The sequence below is a fragment of the Neophocaena asiaeorientalis genome, unplaced genomic scaffold, assembly GCF_003031525.2.
Source record: "Neophocaena asiaeorientalis asiaeorientalis breed wild unplaced genomic scaffold, Neophocaena_asiaeorientalis_V1.1 scaffold391, whole genome shotgun sequence".
NCBI classification, from domain to species: domain Eukaryota; kingdom Metazoa; phylum Chordata; class Mammalia; order Artiodactyla; family Phocoenidae; genus Neophocaena; species Neophocaena asiaeorientalis.
In genome coordinates, this window is record NW_020174056.1 from 2,232,700 (window position 1) to 2,255,985 (window position 23,286).

General features: G+C 44.9%; 1 protein-coding gene across 4 annotated transcripts in view; it reads left to right on the forward strand.

Annotated features, from left to right (window-relative positions):
- Positions 1 to 23,286, forward strand: part of MYO5C (myosin VC) — a 110,231-nt gene that overhangs the window by 10,416 nt on the left and 76,529 nt on the right. For 3 of the 4 annotated variants that reach the window (XM_024754326.1, XM_024754327.1, XM_024754329.1), the window contains exons 2-8: positions 3,280 to 3,390; positions 7,546 to 7,711; positions 8,295 to 8,439; positions 11,692 to 11,848; positions 14,037 to 14,180; positions 14,950 to 15,031; positions 16,166 to 16,273. In XM_024754326.1, the coding sequence (XP_024610094.1) occupies positions 3,280 to 3,390; positions 7,546 to 7,711; positions 8,295 to 8,439; positions 11,692 to 11,848; positions 14,037 to 14,180; positions 14,950 to 15,031; positions 16,166 to 16,273 (913 nt within the window). The remainder of the gene's footprint in view (positions 1 to 3,279; positions 3,391 to 7,545; positions 7,712 to 8,294; positions 8,440 to 11,691; positions 11,849 to 14,036; positions 14,181 to 14,949; positions 15,032 to 16,165; positions 16,274 to 23,286) is intronic. The other variant, XM_024754328.1, reaches the window with a different exon arrangement.

Genomic DNA, 23,286 nt, shown 5'->3' on the forward strand with positions numbered 1-23,286 from the left:
CCCCTTCAAGGTATAGAATGTTGCCATCGCCCCACAAGATTCCCTCCCCAGACCCTCCTACCCCCAGAGGCAACTACTGTTCTGATTCTTTTCCCCACGTTGTATTTGTTTTACCTGTTCTAGTACTTCATTTAAAGGACTCATACAGAATTGTACTCGTTTGTGTACAGCTTCTTTAACTCAGCCTAATACTTTGGAGATTCATTCATGTTCTTGCTTGTATCAGTAGTTGATTCTTCTTATTGGTAAGTAGTATTCCATTGTATGAGTATACCACAGTTTTATGTTTTTTTTAATTTACTCTCATGTTAGTGGACATAGGGTCTGTTTCTAGTTTTTAGCCATTATGAAGAAAGTTACCATGAACGTTCACGTACAAGTCTTTTTGTGAACATATATTTTGATATTTGCCTTTAAAGATGGCATATTCTGATTATAAAAGTAAAATATGCAGATTATAGAAAGTACATAAAACTATAAAGAAGAAAAGTAGAATGTCATAATTATTGCCCAGAATTTTTTTGTAACTGAAAACTCCTGAAGGTGCGGTCTCTCAACCCAAGGGAAGATTTCCTCACAGTGGAAAGGCCCCAGCAGTCCACAAGCCACGTGTTCAGCTGGCTCATATCCAGGTCGTCATTTGGTCATGATGTTTGCCCTCTCAGCTGTTAAGAAGCAGATATTCACAAAGGGCAGTGTCTTGTTTGTGACTATCCCCAGAGTCCAGGATGATGCCTGGTGCCAATTCAGTGCCCAGGAACTGTACTCAGAAGGATGGCAGGCACTTAGGCAAAATGCAGCATTCTTGGGCTTCCCTGGTGGCGCAGTGGTTAAGAATCCGCCTGCCAATTCAGGGGACACGGGTTCAAGCCCTGGGCCGGGAAGATCCCACATGCTGTGGAGCAACTATGTCCGTGCGCCACAACAAGAGAAGCCACCTCAACGAGAAGCCAGCACGCTGCAATGAAGAGTAGCCCCTGCTCGCTGCAACTAGAGAAAGCCCGCGTGAAGACCCAACGCAGCCTAAACAAATAAAATAAATAAATAAGTGCAGCATTCTCTCCTAAAGGCACAAACATTCCCTGCTACAGGAGTTTACACACTCGACAATTACCTTCAGAAGGTCCATTTGTCCCATTGAGGGACAATGCCAGAGGACCAATATTCCTTTGGCCTGTGAATGTAAGGAGGTGGAAAGGAGATGCCACTGTAGGCACCAGCCTGAACTGGGTGCTCATGTCAGCTCTGCTCTTGGAGGACTTGGAGTCCCTGAGGCCAGTTTTCTCTGGGAAACGAGGGTTGGACGCTGCATGGCTTCTTAGGCTTCATCTAGATCTGGGATCCCGAGCTATTGAGCCTTTGGATTCAGGAGCTTTCCTGGGTGCTACGTCATATCTCCATGTGAGTGCTTCCCAATTCTTGTTCCTTTTGGCCTGGTTATGTCCCAGGACATCAGGGTATCCTGTAGGGGTGCCCGCATTGATAGAAACCACCGATATGTGAGTAGAGAGTTGCAAATATACACATAATGCACTTGCAGCTCCAGGTTAGAGATTGGCTGAGTTAGTAGGAAGACCATGATGATTAAGAGGAGATGCCTTTCTTTCTTGGTAATCCAGCACTGTGCCAGACGCATACATAAGAGATGCCCAGGTGTTTTTTCTTTTAATTTTTTAGGTTTATTTATTTATATTTATTTATTTATTGGCTGCGTTGGGTCTTCGTCGCCGTGCATGGGCTTTCTCTAGTTGCAGCGAGCAGGGGCTACTCTTCGTTGCAGTGCAACAGAGACTCTCCCTGAGTCTGGTTGTGGCACATGAGCTTAGTTGCTCCTCGGCACGTGGGATCTTCCCAGACCAGAGCTCGAACCCACGTCCCCTGCACTGGTAGGTGGATTCTTAAACATTACATCACCAGGAAAGTCCCAGGAGGTGCCCAGGTGTTGGATGGATGGATGGATGGGATGAATGGATGGGTGAATGAATGAACGAAAGAGTGAATGAACAAACAAACAAATAGATGACCACAGGAGAACATGAAATGTGGGGTCTGGGTGAAAGCAAGAGTAGTCAGTGCGTCATGCTGCAGCATGCATGCAGGAGAGAGAAGAATGACTCACGGGGCCCTGTGACAGCTGCAGTATAGAGACATGGCAGTCACTTTGTGTTTACCTCAAGCTGCATTCAGGTGCCACTGGTGACTTCTGGAGAGTGAGCCTGCCCCCTTCCCAGTGTGTGAGTGTGAATATTAGATGTGTGTCTTGGTCGGCTTGAGCTGCCATAACAACATACCACAGACTGGGTGCTTAAACAACAGACGTGTATTTTCTTACAGTTCTGGAGGCTGGGCAGTCCAAGATCAAGGTGTTGGCAGGGTTGGTCTGGTGAGGGCTTCTCCCCTTGGGTGCAGACAGCTGTTTTCTCACTGAACTCCCATGGCCTTTCTTCTGTGCGTGCAGGTGGAGAGAGAGTGTGCATGCAAGCTCCCTGGTATCTCTTCTTATAAGGACACTAATCTTATCGGATCGGGGCCTTATGACCTCACTTAACCTTAATTGCCTCTTAAAGACCTTATCTCCAAATGTATTCACATTGGGGGTTAGGGCTTCAACATATGAATTTTGAGGGGATAATTCAGTACATAGCAATGCAGTTCTGCTTAAGGACTTGCACATCGGCGCTGAGCCAGGTGGGACATTGAGCTCGGGACTTCCACGTTTCCCACGGTGGGAATCCTTGGCTGCTGACCAGTGTGATAAGACTGTGATAACACTGCTGTAACACTACTTCCACAGCATTTTGCAAAGTGCTGTCAGCTACTCCGTCCAATTTAACCTCCCAGCAAACCTCAAAGTATTGAGTAGGTACTGTTGTGCCCATTTTATAGATGAGAAAAATGAGCACAAGAAGTTAAGTGTCTGGCCCAGAGCCCCATAGTTCATCAGTGGTGAACCACATCCCTCTGCTCCAGCTCTTGTAGACAGTGCTCAGATCTTCCCGTTAAGAGACTCACAGATTTCCTTTCCACTCCCAGGCTTTCCTTTTTCAATATGTATTTAAGAGGCTTTGGGAATTCTATTACCTGTGAAATGAAGCAGCTAGGCTGGTGCATTGCAGATACACTAGCGATTACCTCACAAGCAAAAATTAGGTAAAAGTATTCCTAATGAGTTTACTGACGTTAGTGGACAGAAGGAAATCTCCCTGAGTCTAATCATCTAACGATTTGTGTTTTGCTTTTAAAGTGCTGAAATTAAGCCTTTCTTATTCTGTTGATCAGTACAACAGGGTTTGGATTCCTGATCCTGAAGAAGTTTGGAAGTCTGCCGAAATAGCAAAGGACTATAGAGTTGGTGCCAAAGTCCTGCGTCTCCTGCTGGAGGATGGAACGGTGAGGGTCCTCGATCATAACTACCATGATGTATAAAGGAGAAACTGTAGGGTGTGTGTGGGAGGGGAGCACCTTCGGCAGAGGGCACATGAGGGGGCACCTAACATGGCCAGCTGGTGCTGTGGATCCACCCGTGTGTTTGTAGCCCTCCCCACCTCCCTGCCTCCACCCCCCACTACCCTAATGAAGACATAAAGTGTCCTGCGTCAGCTGGGCCTCTCTCTGGAATGAGATGCAGTGGACAGGTCTGTGCTCTGTGCTGCCTTCCTGGGGATTCAGCAATGTTGGGAGAATGCTGAAAAATGATCACCATTTTGGTTTTATGGGTCTCAGCACAGAGACTGGGTGAAGATGAGAAACTTGGAGAGGAAGTAGTTTGAGCCCAAGACGTAAACTGGTAGAGAAAAACATCAAGATGGGAAGAGGAAGAGACATAGAAGAAGGGAGATAGAAAACAGGAAGGGAGGGCTTCCCTGGTGGCGCAGTGGTTGAGAGTCCGCCTGCCGATGCAGGGGACGCAGGTTCGTGCCCCGGGCCGGGAAGATCCCACATGCCGTGGAGTGGCTGGGCCCGTGAGCCATGGCCGCTGAGCCTGCGCGTCCGGAGACTGTGCTCCGCAACGGGAGAGACCGTAACGGTGAGAGGTCCGTGTACCGCAAAAAAAAAAAAAAAAAACAGGAAGGGAGAGGGAGGTGTGGGAGAATGGAGAGTCAGTCTAAGGATGGATAGAAACAGGTAAGAATTGGGACCTCCAGGAGGGAGTGTAACAGGGCAGTTGGAGGAGTGACGGGAGATGGGACAAGGGGACAGGAAGCCCAGCTGGGTAGGACATTATGAGGAAGCTCTGTGGTGCCGATGTGGCAAGGGAGAGGCAAAGGATGACCAGGAGGTTGGGCAGTTGTCCCCATGGTAGAGCATGCTCGTGAAGAGTTCCTCTCAAAGGCTGGTCATGGCTTTCGATTACCAGTTTCTATGGATTTTATCTCCGCTTTAAGTTTCCATGATGAGTCGTCCTTTCCCCCCATAGCTGTAATGACATCCCACTGGATCCATAGCTAGGCTGACCTTAGGTTTTTAGAATCAAGTATCTGGATGCAGAATTGGACAAAGGATTCATGATCCATCTGGATGTCAGAGTTAGTCCTGGGAATTTCACATGAATATTAAAATGCTGGAATTTCCAAGGCATGGAAATGGTCTCTGCAGAGACAGGACATATTACTGCCAATCAGACTGTCCTGGATTTGGAGTCATCTCCTCAGATCCTGGGAAGGGAGATAAACATAGCAGTTAAGAGCACATCCTCTAGAATCAGACTATCTGAGTTCAAATCCTTCCCAGTCTGTGGCAGACTGTCTGGGTTCGGATCCCACTAAGTCTGTGACAGTGAGTCCCTCGGCTTCCTCACATGTCAGATGGAGTTAGTAACAGCATATCACAGGGCGGCTGAAGATCAGATGAGATAATCCCTGGGGGCGTGTGTAAATGCAAAGGGGGAGGCAGAGGAGCTGCTATTTCCATTTAACCTTTCCCTTCCCATCAGAAACTCCTTGGGGGCATTTATTGAGTATCTCCAGTGCAGTCAAGGTTCTGATTAGGGATCAGGTGGCTTTGGGGAGAAAAATCTCAGGGCAGCAGCTGCAGTGGCAGTTTGCTGCTTTAGTAATATGAGCAGGGCTTCAGGAGGCGACATTCCTGGCCCTGAATGAGCTGCTCTGAGGAGGAGGGGGAGAGGCAGGTAAGATGGCAGGTGGCCAGGCTGCTTTTTTTTTTTTTCTTTAACATCTTTATTGGAGTATAATTGCTTTACAATGGTGTGTTAGTTTCTGTTGTATAACAAAGTAGATCAGCTATACATATGCATATATCCCCATATCCCCTCCCTCTTGTGTCTCCCTCCCACCCTCCCTATCCCACCCCTCTAGGTGGACACAAATCACTGAGCTGATCTCCCTGTGCTATGAGGCTGCTTCCCACTAGCTATCTATTTTACATTTGGTAGTGTATATATGTCCATGCCACTCTCTCACTTGGTCCCAGCTTACCCTTCCCCCTCCCCGTGTCCTCAAGTCCATTCTCTCCGTCTGCATCTTTATTCCTGTCCTGCCCCTAGGTTCTTAATAAACTTTTTTCTTTTTTAGATTCCATATATACGTGTTAACATATGGTATCTGTTTTTCTCTTTCTGACTTACTTCACTCTGTATGACAGACTCTGGGTCCATCCACCTCACTACAAATAACTCAATCTCGTTTCTTTTTATGGCTGAGTAATATTCCATTGTATATATGTGCCACATCTTCTTTATCCATTCATCTGTTGCTTTTTAACTTAACCCTTTATCTATACCATGAAGGACAAAGCCTGCTTTATGTAAGAAGATATCACCTCTGTTTCCAGCTGTCGAGCTCATGTTCTTCACATTCATATTTTCTCCCCTCCCCCAAAGACTGTCTGTTCTATTTGTCTTTCTCTCTCTCTCCTTCTGTTTCTTTCACACATAAGACACACACACACACACACACACACACACACAATGGCTGAACTGGAAAAAGGAGGTTGTTGATTTAAAACATAATGGAGGGCTTCCCCGGTGGTTGAGAGTCCGCCTGCCGATGCAGGGGACGCGGGTTCGTGCCCCAATCTGGGAAGATCCCACATGCCGCGGAGCGGCTGCGCCCGTGAGCCGTGGCCGCTGAGCCTGTGTGTCTGGAGCCTGTGCTCCTCAGCGGGAGAGGCCACAACAGTGAGAGGCCCGCGCACCGCAAAAAAAACCCCCGAAAAACTCAGGGTAAGTATAAATTATGTATGAGCAGCACTTTATCTTATTCTCAAAAGTGTGTAGGTTAAAAATATCCTGCTTGGGGCAGGTCCATAAATATAATTGCATTGATAATGAGCAGGCAGCTGCTGTGAGGATCCATGCCCAGTTGTCCCGGATTGCCCTGAGCTGCTCTCCTTATGGAAAACAGTCCAACCAGCTAACAAACCAAACACCTGTCAGTGTTGACCAGGCATCATGACGCAGGCTTCAGAGTCAGCCAGACCCATATGAACTGTGTGACCTTCAACAAGGAGCTTAACTTCTCTGAATCTGTCTCCTTAACGCATAGTTAGGGATGTCATGCCCTCCTTAGATAGCAGTTTTGAGGATCAGATGAAAAACCAGTGCTGAGTCCTTGGCACAGGGCCTGCAGAGTGGGCTCTTGCTAAGGGACAGCTGGGTCACTTTGTGCAGCTGTCCAGGACCAGGTATGGAAAGGAAGGCAGCTTGGGCGGTAGAAGGGAAACCAGCCTGCTGGGTGTCCTTGCTCAAGTCACTTCCCCAAGCTGTGACGTGAAAGTGAAGGGAGGTAGAACAGGTGGTAATAAGGTCCCTTAATGCTCTGACATCTGCAAAGCCTGCAAGGCATGCTGACCTTGCCTTTATTCTGCTCAGACAGCTACTTTCAGAATATACATTGGTGAAATCTAGCAGATGACAGGCCATCCTGGGCCAGTTACTCAGCCCAGGGCTGAGAATCATAGAAATAGGCAGCCCTGCAGCCCTTGGGAACACAGGTGGCTGCAGACAGGAGCCACCTGTATAGGGGGCCCTCTCACAGAGAGACCATCATCCCACGCAGACTCCTTTAGACGCTTGTCACCACCACGAATGTCAACTTCCAACAGAGATTCGGCAACCTTAGAGCTTCAAGGGACCTTAGATCGTTGAGTCACTTTAGCAACAGAATCCTGTTTCCAAATGAAAACTTTCATGGCACCAGCAACTAAACCGCATGCAAGTAGAGCCCCTGTGGTAGCATTGGGATGGGATGCCCAGGTCCCTGACCATGTAACTTCCCTGCCACGCCTCATTGAGGCCTCTGTAGCTCTGAGGACCCCTGATCTGGTCCAGCCGGGCTTTTCACAGATGCGAGAAGGGAGGGCCAGAGAAGGTGAGTGACACACCCTAGGGCACACAGCCAATACCTTGATCACCTGGCTCCCAAAAGTCAGCCACGAAGGTTATTTTCTCGCTGCTATACATAAATTTGTTTTTTTAGAGTGTCAGAGGTCACTCCAAAGTGGGGTAGATAGGAAAGAGGACAGTGATTCAGCAGAAACACCAAAAAACTTTTACTTCCAGAACTTTAATTTCATCTTTGTCCACAGGAGCTGGATTATTCCGTTGATCCAGAATCTCTGCCTCCACTTCGGAATCCTGACGTCCTCGTGGGTGAGAATGATCTCACGGCCCTCAGCTATCTCCACGAGCCCGCTGTGCTCCACAATCTCAGAATCCGCTTTGCAGAATCCAAACTCATTTACACCTACAGTGGTAAGGAGAGCAATTCTAGGAGCGCAGGAATGACACTGAAACTTAATGCTCGTTGTCTAGAGCATCCTGATTATGTTTTATATTATGTTTATATTAGAAATGTTGACTCTGTCAAAATGTGTAATCACACCTAAAAATTTGCCCAGATTTCTATCTAAAAGGTACACACATCTGATCTTAGAGTTTGTTATAAAACGAAGTATCTAGGTGGGGAGAGTCTTCAACAAAAACTAAGATTGGACTACCAAGAAAAATAGATGTGGTTAAAGCTTGTGTGTGAGTTTCTCATTGGATATGATAAGTTTATTACTTATTTTGGGCAGCGGTATTATCATTATGTTTACACTGAGAATTGTAAGAGCCTCTCAGTTTTAGGGCATTGCCACCTGTCATCTCACCTAACCTTCAGAGTAGCCTAGAAATGTAGGTGACCTCAGCAGGGAACTGAGATTCGGAGCATTAAGTGACCTGCCCAGAGTCACACAGGAGATTTAATAAGTGACAGAGCTGCGGTTTCTCAAAAGAACTTGGAGAAAGAGGTGACACTAAGAATCCCATCACTGCGTCTGACATCTTTCCTCAGGAATCATCCTGGTGGCCATGAATCCTTACAAGCAGCTGCCGATATATGGAGATGCCATCATCCACGCCTACAGCGGGCAGAACATGGGCGATATGGACCCGCACATATTTGCTGTGGCAGAAGAGGCATACAAGCAGATGGCCAGGTAGCCTCCTGCCAGGCAGGGCTTCCTCTTGCTCTCCCGGTGCTCCTGCATTTGCTGGGCCTTCACATTGATGGTCGTTAAAAGTGACCATCAATCAGACCGGTGGGGGTGCTTGGTAGAGTAGACTGACTGTACCAAGTAGCAAATGACTGTTTGCTCTATTACTGTCTAAACCAAGTTTCCTGGTTTTGCCCCTTCTAGGTAGTCAAGTCAGTCCTACCAATCTGGGAGTAGCCGACGCTTTTCTTGCAGTGTGTTTGGTTGGAAGAAAACTGATTTATTCTTCACTGTGAGATGCTTAAGCATTTTTACCCACCCATGGCAGCAGACTAATGATAGATGAGCACAGGTTTTAGCTGTAGGAGATTGGGGGTTTTATTCTAATTTTGCCACTTGTTTTTTGTATGGCCTGTGAAGTTATTGTTTTGCTAGCAAACAAGGAGGCTTTTATGAAAAGCCTCCCGTGGACCAGGCACTGTGCACACACTCTCACACATCATCTTGAGTGCCCTCCCAAGAGTGTGTGATGAGGATGCCTGAGCAGTAGTCAGACAACTGAGATGTGAAGCCATCCACCCAAGGTCACCCAGCAAGAGAAAGGCAGAGCTGGGATTTGTGCTCAGACTTCTAGACTCCATGTGTAATTTCTTTTCCCCGTAACTATCCTGTTTTGGCTTCAACATCCTGATCTGTAAAAGGATCTTTGTAGATCCTTACAGTTTGCAAAAGAACTTTCACAGGCAGTGGTCTCCTTTGAGTCTTAGAACCTCTGTGAAGTCTGTTGAACCGCCATCATGACCTTATTTCACAGATAAAACCCGAGACACAGGACCTGGGTCTGCTACGTTTACTTCATAACCCTGGGCACATCCCTGATCTCCCTCAGCTTCAGGATCCTCATCTGTGAGCTGGATGCTCAGAGAGCACCCATTCCAAGCTCTGCTTATAACCAGGAAAAAACAATGGTGGCTTATACAAGGTAGAAATGCATGGTTCTCTCCTGCAGAGAAGTCTGATGGGCAGTCCAGGGCTAGCACACCACCTCTACCAAGTCATCAAGGATCAGTGCCTTCCAGCTTCCCAGTCCTTGGCGCGGGATCCTTGGCTTCAGGGCCAAGCAAGTACTCAGCCTTCTTTCTCTCTTTTCTAGGCTACAGAGTGTCCCAGGGGAAGGGTGTGCCCCTCCTGGTTAAGGAGCCCTCCCAGAAGCCCCCACAGAGCACTTCTGCTCATAGTTCATTGGTCAGGTCCTACTCACATGACCATGCCTAGCCACAGGGGAGGCTGGGATATGTAGTCTTTCATATACACAGCAACATGTCCACTAAGAATTGGGGCCTAGTCCCTAAGAAGCAGGGGAGGATGAATGTTGGGTAGAGAATTACTGATTAAAAGCCAGTAACCTGGGACACCCGAACCCCACGTCCTCAGTCTCAGCAGGTGCCCTCCATGCCTCGATGCACCTGTCAGCCCACAGCAGATTGTGTGACTCCCTCTCTTTTGTATACACATCAGAGGCTTGGGAGCCCAGCCAGGCTCAGAGGACGCCAGCTGGACCCGAACCTGCCGTCCCTACTCTGGTGCTGTGACGAATGATGTAAAAGTCTCCCCCCTTTCCTAAGCCCTGCGGGTAGTGTGGAGGCTCATGAGCAGAGGGCAGCCAAGCCCGATGGTACCAGAAAATGAAAGATCCTGGAGGTTCCAAAAACATTTGCCAATTACCTTGGCTTCTGCCACAGCAAGGTTCTTTCCGGTGCTAAAACACCCGTGGTTCTGGGATTTACCCTGGCCCCTGCAGGTCTCCAGGGCATCTGCAAGATTAGAGTCGGTGTGGCTCAGAGCCTGACAGGCCAGGACTGCTCCTGGGTGTCAGTAGCCTGAGCTCGTTAGAGCTGCAGGACTGAGCCAGCTTCAAGCTTGAAGAGCCAGTTTCCCCTGGAGGTCTGTCTAACTGTAATAGCAGAACCGAACCTAAGGCAGGCTCTCGCTGGACTTGCTGATGCTAGACTAGGAGTCCGGAGAGCCCAGCTTTAGTAACCCCAGTCCCACTCCATGCAGCTGAGGGGCGCTGGGAGTGTCGTTCACCTCCTGAGCATCTTGGCTTCCTCAGGCCAGGCTCCTGAGGCCAGGAGCTCTCTCTCTAAGGTCCGCTCCAGTGTTCACAGGGAGGTTGTGTGTTCTGTGCCTCGCTGAGTCACTGTTCTACTCGTGTAAAATGGATACACAGTATGTGGCATAGGATTTTTGTGAGGCTTAAATGAGAATCCCTGTAAAGTTTTCACCAAGCACCTGGCACGTAAGTGGTGCTAGGACAGCACTATAATAAGGTTCTGCCATCATGATCTTATGACACAAAAAGTTTAATGCATTTTTTAAGATCTCTAGGTTGTGTAACAGAGCATGTTGGCTTATGGAGCACACGTGTTCCCAAGCACATTTCAAGTAATTTCTCTCCAAGTGATGTCTTTAAAATGGTTTTATATTTAAGTGGGGATATACAGAAAGGAGTTGACATAGGCTTGAGACTGCTACCTTTAGAAACCTGCTTGCAGGTTTGACCTGTGGCCAACCTCTGGGAACTCGGATTTCAGGAAGGTCCTCAGCATTTCCTAATTGCTAAGAGTGGCTCACTGCACCTAAACTGTTTGTGTGAACAATGTGGTCCTGCTGAATATCTGCTTTCCTTCTGGGCATCTGGAATTTTGGTGTGTGATAGCAGAGGATGCCTATGCGACCGGCCCCCAGTAAAAACCCTGGACACTGAGTCTCTATTGAGCTTCCCTGGTAGACAGTGTTTCCCGTGTGTTGTCGTAATTCATCGCTGGAGGAAGTAAGTGCATCCTGTGTGACTCCACTGGGAGAAGGCTCTTGGAAGTTTACACCTGGCCTCCTCTGGACTTGGCCCTGTATGCCTTTTCCCTTTGCTGATTTGCTTTGTATCCTTCTGGTGTAATAAATCTTAGCCATGAGTGCGAATGTGTGCTGAGTCCTGGGAGTCCCGCTAGTGGATCACTGATCTGGGATTGCTCTTGGGGACTCTCAGCACAGGGGACACGACACGAAACAAAGCTGTGTGTTCAGCAGGATCACAGAGAAAAAGACTAGAAGGAAATTCACTGGTATGTTAAAAAGAGTTACTTTCAAGTGATAAAGTCCCTTCTTCGGGCTTATCTGCATTTTTTTTGATGAGTATATATTGCCTAATAGGAAGAAATGAATATTTTTAAGAATCCTTTTATTTATTTGCTTTAGAAATAATAAAAATCAGTCAATAATTGTAAGCGGGGAGTCGGGTGCTGGAAAGACAGTATCTGCTCGCTATGCCATGAGGTACTTCGCCACCGTCAGCAAGTCCAGCACTAAAGCTCGCATGGAAGACAAGGTTCTGGCGTCGAACCCCATAACTGAGGTGTGTACCCGGTGGGGGTGGGGAGTGAGGACAGAGGCAGAGGCGTGTATGGAGAAGTGGGCTGGTTCGTGTATACAGGCATACCTCGCTTTGCAGATATTGCTTTTTTTCTTTTCTTTTTTAACTAGTTAAAGGTTTATGGCAATACTGCATCAAACAAGTCTATCAGCGCATTTTTCCAACAGCATTTGCTCACTTTTGTCTCTGTGTCACGTTTTGGTAACTCTCGCAGTATTTCAAACCCTCCTCCAGCAAAAAGATTCTGACTTGCTGAAGGGTCAGATGGTGGTTAGCATTTTTTAGCAATAAAATATTTAAAATTAAGGTGTGTACATTGTTTTTTTAGACATAATGCTGTTTCACTCTTAATAGACTATAGTATAGTGTAAACATAACTTTTGTATGCCCTGGGAAACCAAAGAATTTGTGTGACTTGCTTTATTGTGACATTTGCTCTATTGCGGTGGTCTGGAACTAAACCCACCATATCTTCAAGGTATGCCTGTATGTTGTCCTTGTTAACTTGAGTTCCCTTCCTTTAAAAACCAAAGAAGTGAGGGCAGGGAAGGAGCAAGGAAGTCTGTTCCCCGGTGGGATTTGAAGGAGATTGGGGCATAGATTGCTGCTTCCAAGGCCTCTCTCTTCTACCTGCTGGGCTAGAAGTTCCACCATCAGGATTTCAGGAGTCCCCTGTTTACGTTTATATCCCAGGGGAAATTTCCTCAACCACAGAGACAACTGGTACACCAAGACCAGTGGTGTTCTCCAGCCAAACCAGCACCAACTTTCATGAGCTGATTGTTAAACAATCAGGAATTCTTTTTGCAAGTTATTGTTAAACCTTTGGTAGTTTGAAATCAGTCATGGTGGAAGTATTTACACCTTACAAATTGGCAAATGTCACATATCCAGGCTGTTCCTCCTTCCCTCCCCAAGAGTGATTCATTAGCACACCACTGACTGGCTCAGATATGTGGGCAAGGCCAACCACGATGGCACCCAGTGGTAAGGAGACAACCCTCAAGGAAGAAGGGGCATCTGCCAGCTTACGAGAGGGCCCAGAGGCCAACTCTGGCTGCCTTGCAAATTGGGAAGAGGATTGATTTGGATTTATTTGGAAGCATAGCATATAATCAAGAACGTTAGATTCCTAGACCCTTTCTCCCTGTTTTCTTGAATCAAAATCCTCCATGAATATTTATCAGACCACCTATTTTGTTTAAGCCACTGTGCCGAAATAATACAGGAAGTAATGAAAATAAGGTCCAATCCCCAAGTTTTAAGACTCCTCTAACATAACATATTTTAAATTTTAATAGAAAGATAAATCATGATCCAAGATGGCAGTAAAAAGGTTGTCAAGAAGCACTACCCTGTTAAATGCCCAGTGGATGATATCATGTGGTTATTTGTTTAGGGTTGGTCTCACCCGCTATTGTAAGCTCCATGAAGGCAGGACCATGTCTACTTTGGTTTACTTTTGCCTGCCAGTAAATAAATACATGTTGTCCAAAAGCATGACGGCCTGGACAGGAATGCGACGTGTGTGCATAGGAAGGGTACTTCCAGATGGAAGGTGCCCAGGAAGGGAGAGCAGGGTGGGCAAGAGGAGAGACAGAATTCAGTGGCAGAAGTAAAAAAGAAACAATCATGCTCAGTGTGGGAGGGATGGAGGAAGGCAGTTTTTTGGTTGAGTAGAAAGTTCGAGTAGGGAAGTGGTAAGGGATAAGGACAGAAATAAAGGTTGGGTGGAGGATGTAGACTTTGAATTGAGCATCTCTAATATTTTAGGCATAGATGAGTTGAGGCACTGTATATTATCTCATTTAATTCTCCCAACTCTGTAAGATGCATCCTTCCCCATATTACAGCTAGAGAAATTGAGACTTGGAAAGATGGAATAACTTTTCTAGCATCACACAGATAGTAAAAAAAGGAACCTGGGGCCTTGAAACGTCAGAACCCGTGTGTTTTCTCATCCCGCTCAGTGTCTACCAGTAAGATTGAGGAGAGCCTTAGAGGTGAGACTGAGGAGACCTAAGGATGTGTCTTATTCCTTGCGAGCCCCTGCCTCCCGGCTGCCCCCTATAATCAGACTTTTCCCCAGCATACAGGACTGGAATTTACTGTAACTGCTCCAATAATATTGATGCAGAGGTTTTTTTAATGTTGTTACTATGTTTTGTAGGCTGTTGGAAATGCCAAGACCACCCGCAATGACAACAGCAGTCGGTTTGGGAAATACACAGAAATCAGTTTTGATGAGAGAAATCAAATTATAGGAGCCAACATGAGAACTTACCTGCTGGAGAAATCCAGAGTTGTCTTTCAAGTAAGGATAAAAATATTAAATTTCCTTTTCCCCAACTTCTGTAGTATGGTTCACTTTCATATATTCATTCGACAACCTACATTGTTCTGTGACTTGAAGAATACAGTTTTCCTATATTTCGTTTGCAGTTTGGGTTATTTTATTTTCTATTTCTTTTTTTTTTACTATTTCTTAAAAATGAAAATTGATGAGTAGGTGCAGTATTAGTGGAATTATATGGTTGAGGGAAAAGTTTATGACTTTCAGTTTTAGGCACGTAAGTCCTTAGCATTTAAAAATCAAGTTTATCTTTCTAGAACACAAAGACTACTTGAAATAGACAAAGCTGTTAGACTGGCTTTTGTATCAGGAAGGGAATGGGATCAGATCTAGAGAGGCGGGGTTTAAGAAAAAGGCTTCTGTCCATAAAATGGAGAAAATTCTCATCGTTTTGGCCCAGAAGGAGAGTAACAGTAAACCTTGTATTGCAGGGAGTTTCTTTAAAGTTTCACCTGGTACTAACTACATTATTTCCATTTCGTAGAATGTTTCGTTTAATAACATTTTCTCTGTGGTGGTTATTTGGAAGGTGATCTTGGGCCACCAGTTCTCCCTCTGTGAGCCAGTGGAGGCAAGAAGTTGGGTCACAGCAAAAACACACGTAGATGTCCGTGTCCGTGAGAGCAGAACTGTCAATCCAGATTAGCCATCTAAGACCCTCTTGTTGAAAACCTCACATTTTCATTTGTAAAGGGCCTGTGTAATTTCAGGGCTTTTCTTTATTTTACAGTCAGAAAATGAGCGAAATTACCACATTTTCTATCAGCTTTGTGCGTCTGCACAGCAGTCGGAATTTAAACATCTTAAATTGGGTACGTAATGCATGGTGTGTGGAAGAGTCTCTTTTTTATGTAGGAATTTAAATTCTAGGTTAATTTCATCTTATAATATCGTCACTTAAAAAAAAAAAAAGTATTCTGTCCAAAAACATAAGATCCTTGGGTTCCAGGGGTGGAAATGATGCATTTAACTAAGGAGATAGATTAGTTAGGGGCAAAGGGAGTCCAGGAATAGGGGACCCCTTCAACTCCAGGGTTCTTTTCAAAGCTCCAGAGTGATTGTCGTCCATCCAGCTAGAGCTACCTGAAGAAGGCCTTCTGACCACTGGGACTTACTGATCTAAGTCCCCAAACTTTTCTTTTAATCTGAACTTCTTGGATGGTCATTTTTCTAACAGCTATGACATATTTCTGTGTCTTCTGAGACAGAGTACCTCTATCATAATTTGAATTTCCTTGATGACTCAAAATCATTATTAATCGTAACCATAATTAATTAGCTATCTGTCGGTTCGTGCAAATGGCCCGACTCCGGTGGTATCTCGGCTCTCCTGTCTTGGTCGTTTGTGCCATGTCGGTAGACAGAATTGTCTAGTGTCTCGGAGTTGAATGCACACTCCCTAATCCTGGAGAACTTACTTGCACTTGTAGAATCTAAGTTTCTTCAGATTTCGTAGAATGATAATATCCATGCCTTGTCTGCCAAATAGAATGTGAAGAGCGAACATGGAAGAGCTTTCTGAAGGCTCCCCTACTGTTCAAATATTAGATGCATATATGGTTATTATCTTGACCATAGTGATGTTTTTATACCGGTATATGTTTATCAAAACGTATCAAGTTTTCTACAGTTAATCGTACGTTCAGTAAACCTCAGTAATGCTGTATAAAGTTATTAGGTATGGGAGCAAAAGCCATGCGCTCTGGAGTCAGGCCGGTGTTTTAATTCTTGCCCTGCGGTCAGCTGTGGGTCCATGAGCAGGCCACTTCACTTTTCTGAGCCTTAGCTACTGAGTGAGCACCGTAGAATTCTAAGGAATAAGTGGAAAGACATTTGTGAAGTGCTTAAGATAGCACATTAAGTGTGAACTTTTCTTCTCGCTTCTGATGTACATGTACGTTCAAATTTCTGTGTCACAGATATCACAGCCTGACTTTTGATTTCAGGGAGTGCAGAAGAATTTAATTATACGAGAATGGGGGGCAGTACCATCATTGAGGGCGTGAATGACAGAGCCAACATGATAGAGACTCAGAAGACCTTCACACTACTGGGTAAGTGAAAGCATCCTATCCCAGGAGTGGCCATTTTCTCCAAAAAGGCTGGGATGCCCAGCATGCATGTGTTCTGAAGACACCTAATAAATTCTGATTTTAAGATGAGCCAATCAAAAAACATATTTGGAGACCAAGCGGTCAAAAAGGTGCTTTTCCCTTAAAAGATATAGAAATCAACTCTGTGCTCTATGATGACTTACATGGGTGGGATTGAAGAGGGGGTGAGAGGGAGGGGATATATGTATACATATAGCTGATTCACATCGTTGTATAGCAGAAACTAACACAACATTGTAAAGCAGCTATACTCCAATAAAAATGAATGAATGAATAAATAAATAATTTAAAAAACCCTATGGCAGGGACTTCCCTGGTGGTCCAGTGGTAAAGAATCCACCTTGCAATGCAGGGGACACGGGGTCGATCCCTAGTCAGGGAACTAAAATCCCACATTCCACCAGGCAACTAAGCCTTTGTGCCACAACTACTGAGCTCATGTGCCTCAACTAGAGAGCCTGAGTGCTGCAAACTACAGAGCCCACATGCTCTGAAGCTGCGCTCCACAACTACAGAGCCCATGCACTCTGGAACCCGGGTGCACAACTACAGAGCCCACACACCCTGGAGCCTGCGTGCCACAACTAGAGAAGAGAAAACCTGCATGCCACAACTAGAGAGAAACCCTCATGCCGCTATGAAGAGCCCGCTCGCCACAACAAAAGATCCCCGATGCCTCAACGAAGATCCTGTGTGCTGCAACTAAGACCCGAGACAACCAAAAAAATAAATAAATAAAATCCTTAAAAAAAAAAAGAAACCTTATGGAAGGGGCACCAAATTATAGCAGTAGTCAAAGTATTCTTCACCTCCATGGGCTCACAGTAAAAAAAAGTTTTACTGGGCTTCCTTGGTGGTGCAGTGGTTGAGAGTCCACCTGCCGATGCAGGGGACACGGGTTCGTGCCCCGGTCTGGGAAGATTCTTGGGAGGGTGGGATGAATTGGGAGATTGGAATTGACACATATACACTAATATGTATAATAGATAACTAATGAGAACCTGCTGTATAGCACAGGGAGCTCCACTTCAGTGTACAGTAGAAACTAACACAACATTGTAAAACAACCATACCCCAATTAAAAAAAAAAAAAGGAAAAAAGAATATCCTTGAAGAAGCAATAAAAATAATTAATTTTATTAAAAAGTAAATAAATGATCTTAACTAAGAGTATAACTCTTTGAGAAACAGTGACTTATTGCCAGTGGTTCTGAATACTAGAATGTCAGATCACCCGAGAAGATTTTCTTTTTTAATTCTAATATCTAGATATCACCCCAGACCTACTAAATCTGAATGAGAATATTTGAGAACAATGATATACCTAAAAGAGAAGAAATAATCATGTAGAAGCTTCTCATTCTAATATGTGAACTGTGTGAAAACCTCAAGATAGACCTTTCAAATAAAAAGTGTCTAACTTTGGGCTTCCTTTCCATCAGGAATTTATGAACTAGCATTCAATTTCTACCCTAATCAGCCGTTCTAACAAAACTTCTAATTTTAAAAAGATCAGATCTTTTTTTTGCTACAAAATTTAATTTTGCAAAGTTCACTTAAACTGAACAAAAGAAAATCTTTGTAGAGAAATATGCAGCTCTTAATGTTGCTCCACATGCATGCATCGGACATGGCTATGAGTCCTCTAAGAACAAGAACTTTATCTTTCTTAAAATGGCAATTTATTATTATCTCTTGTGATTCCAGGCTTACTGGGCTCACCTGGGCACTTCTTACTTCGGGATTCTCGTATGATGGTGGCAAGGGCTGGATCAACTGAGGGCTTCTTCTGTCACATGGGCTGGGATGGCTAGAACTACTGAGGGCTGGGTGGGCATTTCTCTTCCTCCACGTGGCCTTCCTCACAGCATGCCGGTCACATGTGGCTAGCTTCTCCCAGAGCTAGTTCCAACAGGCTCACGTGGACTCTGCAGGTTTTTTTATGAACCAGCCTCGGAAGCAGTGCAGCATCACTGCTGCTGTGTGCTAATAATCAAAAGCAAGGCATAGGGCCAGCTCAGACCTTTGACCCACGGGGAGAAAACTACACAGGGCATGAACAATGGGAGGGTAATGCATTGGGGGTCGTCTTTGGAGAGTAGCCAGCACAGTAGCTGTTGGGGATGTTGTGAGGGTTAAGAGATAACGTCTCTTGGTTTATGAACTGTGGCGTGCTCTATCAGAATGAGAGATCAGTACACATTTCATGAAAGCATGACCTCAAAGTATGAATCACTAAAAAATGTCCTAGGCCAGAGGTTGGCAGATTGCAGCCTGTTTTTTTAAATAAAGTTTTATTGGAACACAGCCACGCTCATTTAAGTATGATCTATGGCTGTTTTCATGCTATGGTGGCAGAGTTGAGTACTTGTGCCATAGACTCTATAGCCTGCAAAGCCTAATAAGGAAACGTTTGCTGACCCTTGTCCTAGGTGATAGAGTGAGCATAGTTGATGCGTTCCTTATAGTTTTCTTGCAGTTTGTGAAAAGATTCGTGGGTGGAGTCATGAAGCTAAGCTTCAACCCCAGTGCGTTTAAACATGGATGTCCCCTGAGGACCCCTGGCCAGGCAAAGAAGTTTGAGCAGGCTTCGGAGGTCTGTTTGCTGCTGTGGGGTAGATTCATGCGTGGAACTCACTATAACTTTGAGATTGCCATCATCCAGTGACCCCCACAGCCAATAATCTCATGCTGTGTGTTGATTTCATGGTCTCTAAACCTGCGTTGCCCAACACAGTTAACTACTAGCCACAAGTGACTGTTTACATTAATTAAAATGAAATAAATTTTAAAATTCATTTCTCAGTTGCACTAGACATGTTTCAAATGCTCATAACCATATGTAGCTAATAGCTGCCATATTGTTCAGCACAGATAAAGAACATTTCATCCCCAAGGAAAGTTCTATCCAATAGCATGTCTCCAGCAATGTGAATATCTCGTGTATACTGCTTGTGCCATTGGCTTTGTCCTCTTGTTTGTGTCTCAGTGTTATCATCTTAGACAGAGACCCCCTCAAGGGCAGACTGCCCAACACGAATCATACATTCGGGCAGATACCTTTTTTAAATGTAATTGCTAAACACGTACTTGTTGGTTGATTTGTCCATTGCTGTGGTTTGCTCTGGAGACAGTTTGGAGAAACAGACAAGGTTAGCAGTGAGGTCATCTAGTTCAGTACACAAATCCACTTCACAACACGCCCAGTAAGCAGACTTCTGGGATCTGCTCAGACTTCTTTGCCTGGTGCAGGGTCATAGGGAACCATCACTTTTATACACCCTGGGGTGAGCTAAGGCAGCTTCATGACTCCGCAGGTCTTTTCTCACACTGCAGTGGTCACTGGCGGTACACTGCTTAGCCATGATATACCCGGTGTGATTGTAACTTTGGCAGGTTCCCTAACCCTTCTATGCCTTAGTTTCCCCCTCTGTAAAATGGAAACAGTACTAGTACTTTATATAGTTGTTGTAAGCATTAGACGAGGTGATATGTAGAAAGTACTAAGGATAATGGCAGCTGCAGAGCTTCATTTGCTTTCCCTTCTGGCTCTGCTTCTGAGGTACTAAAATGGTTCTGAGACCCAATTCCAGTGTGTGCTGGGGGGGGAGGGGAGGGGAGGGGGGTCCCCACACCAAGTGATTCTCTGGACACCAGCTGTGTGTCCTACAATTCGCCTCAATTCTGACACTATCTACCTGGAGAAAGCCTCAGATCCCACAGGTTGAGGGCTCAGTTCCACAGGACTGCCCCCAGCCCACCCCGCTTCAGATCAGGTTGTCACCTGTGATTGTAACCGAATGGCTGTAATCACAGGTTCCCACAACCACCTCCTTGGATTCAGTTAATTTGCTAGAGCAGCTCACAGAACTCAGAGAAACATTTTACTTACTAGATCATCAATTTATTATAAAAGGATAGAACTCAGGAACAGTCATTTGGAACAGATACACAGGGGCAAGTATGTGGGAAGGAGCACAGAGCTTCCATGCTGTCTGAGTGTGTCACTCTCCACAATCCCCACGCATTCACCTGGGGGCTTGCAAACCTCGTGCTTTTGGGTTTTTATGGAGACTTCATTACATAGGCACCGTTGATTAAATCATTGGCCATTGACAGTTCAACTTCTAGCCCCTCTCTGCTCCCTGGAGTTTGAGGGCTGAGACTGAAAGTTCCAACTCTCAATCACAGGGTAGATTCCCCTGGCAACCAGCCCCCATCCTCACATGACCTAGGGGCATTCCAAAATTGCCTCATTAACAACAAAAGACATCTTAATCTCTCTCAGAAGTTAGGAAGTTCCCCTGGTTTTAGAAGTTCTGTGTGTTAAGAAACTGGATGAAGCCCAAGTATATACTACTTAGTTTAAATCACAATATCACAGGTACTTTAGCTAGCCACAATTTACCCACTGAGGAAGCAGAATGGGGGTGCATTTTGATCAAGAGCTCATTTCCTTTGTTCTTCTGCTGACTCTCATTTAATTCATCCTTTGATCTTTGCCTAGCCATTAAGATCTCTGACAGAAAGAATACTCTGGAAACAGACCTATCCTGGACCTCAGGCTCAAGAAACTTGACCACTATGTTTCTCGTTGAAATCTACCTCAGGCCAGTGGCGCTTTTGCAGTGATTTTATCTTACTAAAAGTAATTACTTAAGTGAGGTCTTAAGTTCTTTCTTTGACATCATTGCTTTGCAGTTGTTATTTCACTTTTTTCAGTTTTGGAAAGCATGGGGTAAGTAAGCAATGGATCATACAGAGACTGGGAGTGCCAGAGCAGATTCCCAAACTTTGTATATTTAGTTGCTTTTCTTCATCACTTACCTGTCATTTATCATGGTGATGCTCAGGGGTTTATTTCTGTTAGAATCGTCTGTCCTTCAGATGTAGGCATTAGCGCGAAATGGAACAGCTGCAAACGCCTGGACTCAGATTGAACTGGAGGCTTCCATGTAATTTTGGTTTGAAATTTTTTTTTTTAATTTTTATTGGGGTATAGTTGTTTTACAATGTTGTGTTAGTTTCTACTCTACAGCAAAGTGAATCAGCTATACGTATACATATATCCCCTCTTTTATTGGATTTTCTTCCCATTTAGGTCACCACACAGCACTGAGTAGAGTTCCCTGAGCTATACAGTAGGTTCTCATTAGTTATGTATTTTATACATAGTATCAATAGTGTATATGTGTCAATCCCAATCTCCCAATTCATCTCCCCCGCCCCGCCCTTTCCTCCTTGGTATCCATACATTTGTTCTCTATGTCTGTGTCTCTATTTCCATTTTGTAGATAAGCTTGTCTATACCGATTTGTTCAGATTCCACACGTATGTGTTAATATACGATATTTGTTTTTCTCTTTCTGACTTACGTCACTCTGTATGACAGTCTCTAGGTCCATCCCCGTCTCTACAAATGACCCAATTTCATTCCTTTGTATGGCTGAGTAATATTACATTGTATATATGTGCCACATCTTCTTTATCCATTCCTCTGTTGATGGACATTTAGGTTGCTTCCGTGTCCTGGCTATTGTAAATAGTGCTGCAATGAACATTGGGGTGCATGTGTCTTTTTGAGTTAATGGTTCTCTCTGAGTATATGCTCAGTAGTGGGATTGCTGGGTCATATGGTAGTTCTAGTTTTAGGTTTTTAAGGAACCTCCATACTGTTCTCCATAGTGGCTGTATCAATTTACATTCCCACCAACAGTGCAAGAGGGTTCCGTTTTCTCCACACCCTCTCCAGCATTTATTGTTCATAGATTTTTTTGGTGATGGCCACTCTGAGTGGTGTTAGGTGATACCTCATTGTAGTTTTGATTTGCATTTCTCTAATAATTAGTGATGTTGAACATCTTTTCATGTGTTTGTTGGCCATCTCTAGGTCTTCGTTGGAGAAATGTCTGTTTAGGTCTTCCACCCATATTTTGATTGGGTTTTTTTTTTTTTTTTTGATATTGAGCTGCATAAGCTGCTTGTATATTTTGGAGATTAATCCTTTGTCAGTTGCTTTGTTTGCAAATCTTTTCTCCCATTCTGAGGGTTGTCTTTTCGTCTTGTTTATGGTTTCCTTTGCTGTGCAAAAGCTTTTAAGTTTCATTAGGTCCCATAGGTTTGAAATCTTTTATGACTTTGATTTTGTGTGATCTTAGTAGAGAGAAGTCTCTCCAGGTTTGGAAATTATTTAAGAACCTGACCTAGCTGACATTGAGATAGTCCAGATGTCCTCAAGTCAGAAGCAGAAGGTGGCTGCAGTGGCTCTTACGGGGCATTTAGGACCTGCTGCTCTTTTGCTGGAGGAGTCGAGGGTCTCCTGTTAACTGAAAAAAATGCACAACCTAAAAGTTGAATTATGTTTTATTTGGAGGACAAAACTGAGGACTTAAGCCTGGCACACAGCCTCTCAGCTAGCTCTGAGGGACTGCTCCCAAGAGGTAAGGGAGGAGCCAGGATATGTAGGAGTTTTAAGTCAGAACATCAAAAGATTACGGTTAATTAAAGAAAACCAGACATCTCAAATTAAGGAATTTAGCACTTTTCTATTTATGGGAAGATTCAGGAGTCTGGGTTCATTGAAATCATTCCTTTGATACGCACCTTAGCTATCTAGGACCCGTATCCTGCTTTTCTCCATCCGGAATCCCCTCAGGGTGCACCATTGTGGGCAGCGATAGTGGCTGATGGTCTGATGGCCACAGCATCCATTGTTTGATGATATGGCAGGCAACATTTTTCATTCACGAGTGATATTCCACATACATTGGTCGGGGTCCCACCGAGGAAACATGGGGCACATTCAAATAGGATAAAAGGAGGAGGGCTTATTTATGAAGGGAGCAACTACAAACTGTGTGGGGCTAAGGGGGCTCCGAGGAGCAGTAGGGACCTGGAAACAGCAGCGCTTTCTGTTCAGGCACAGAGCCTGAAGGGAAGGGTGGGGAAAGTCA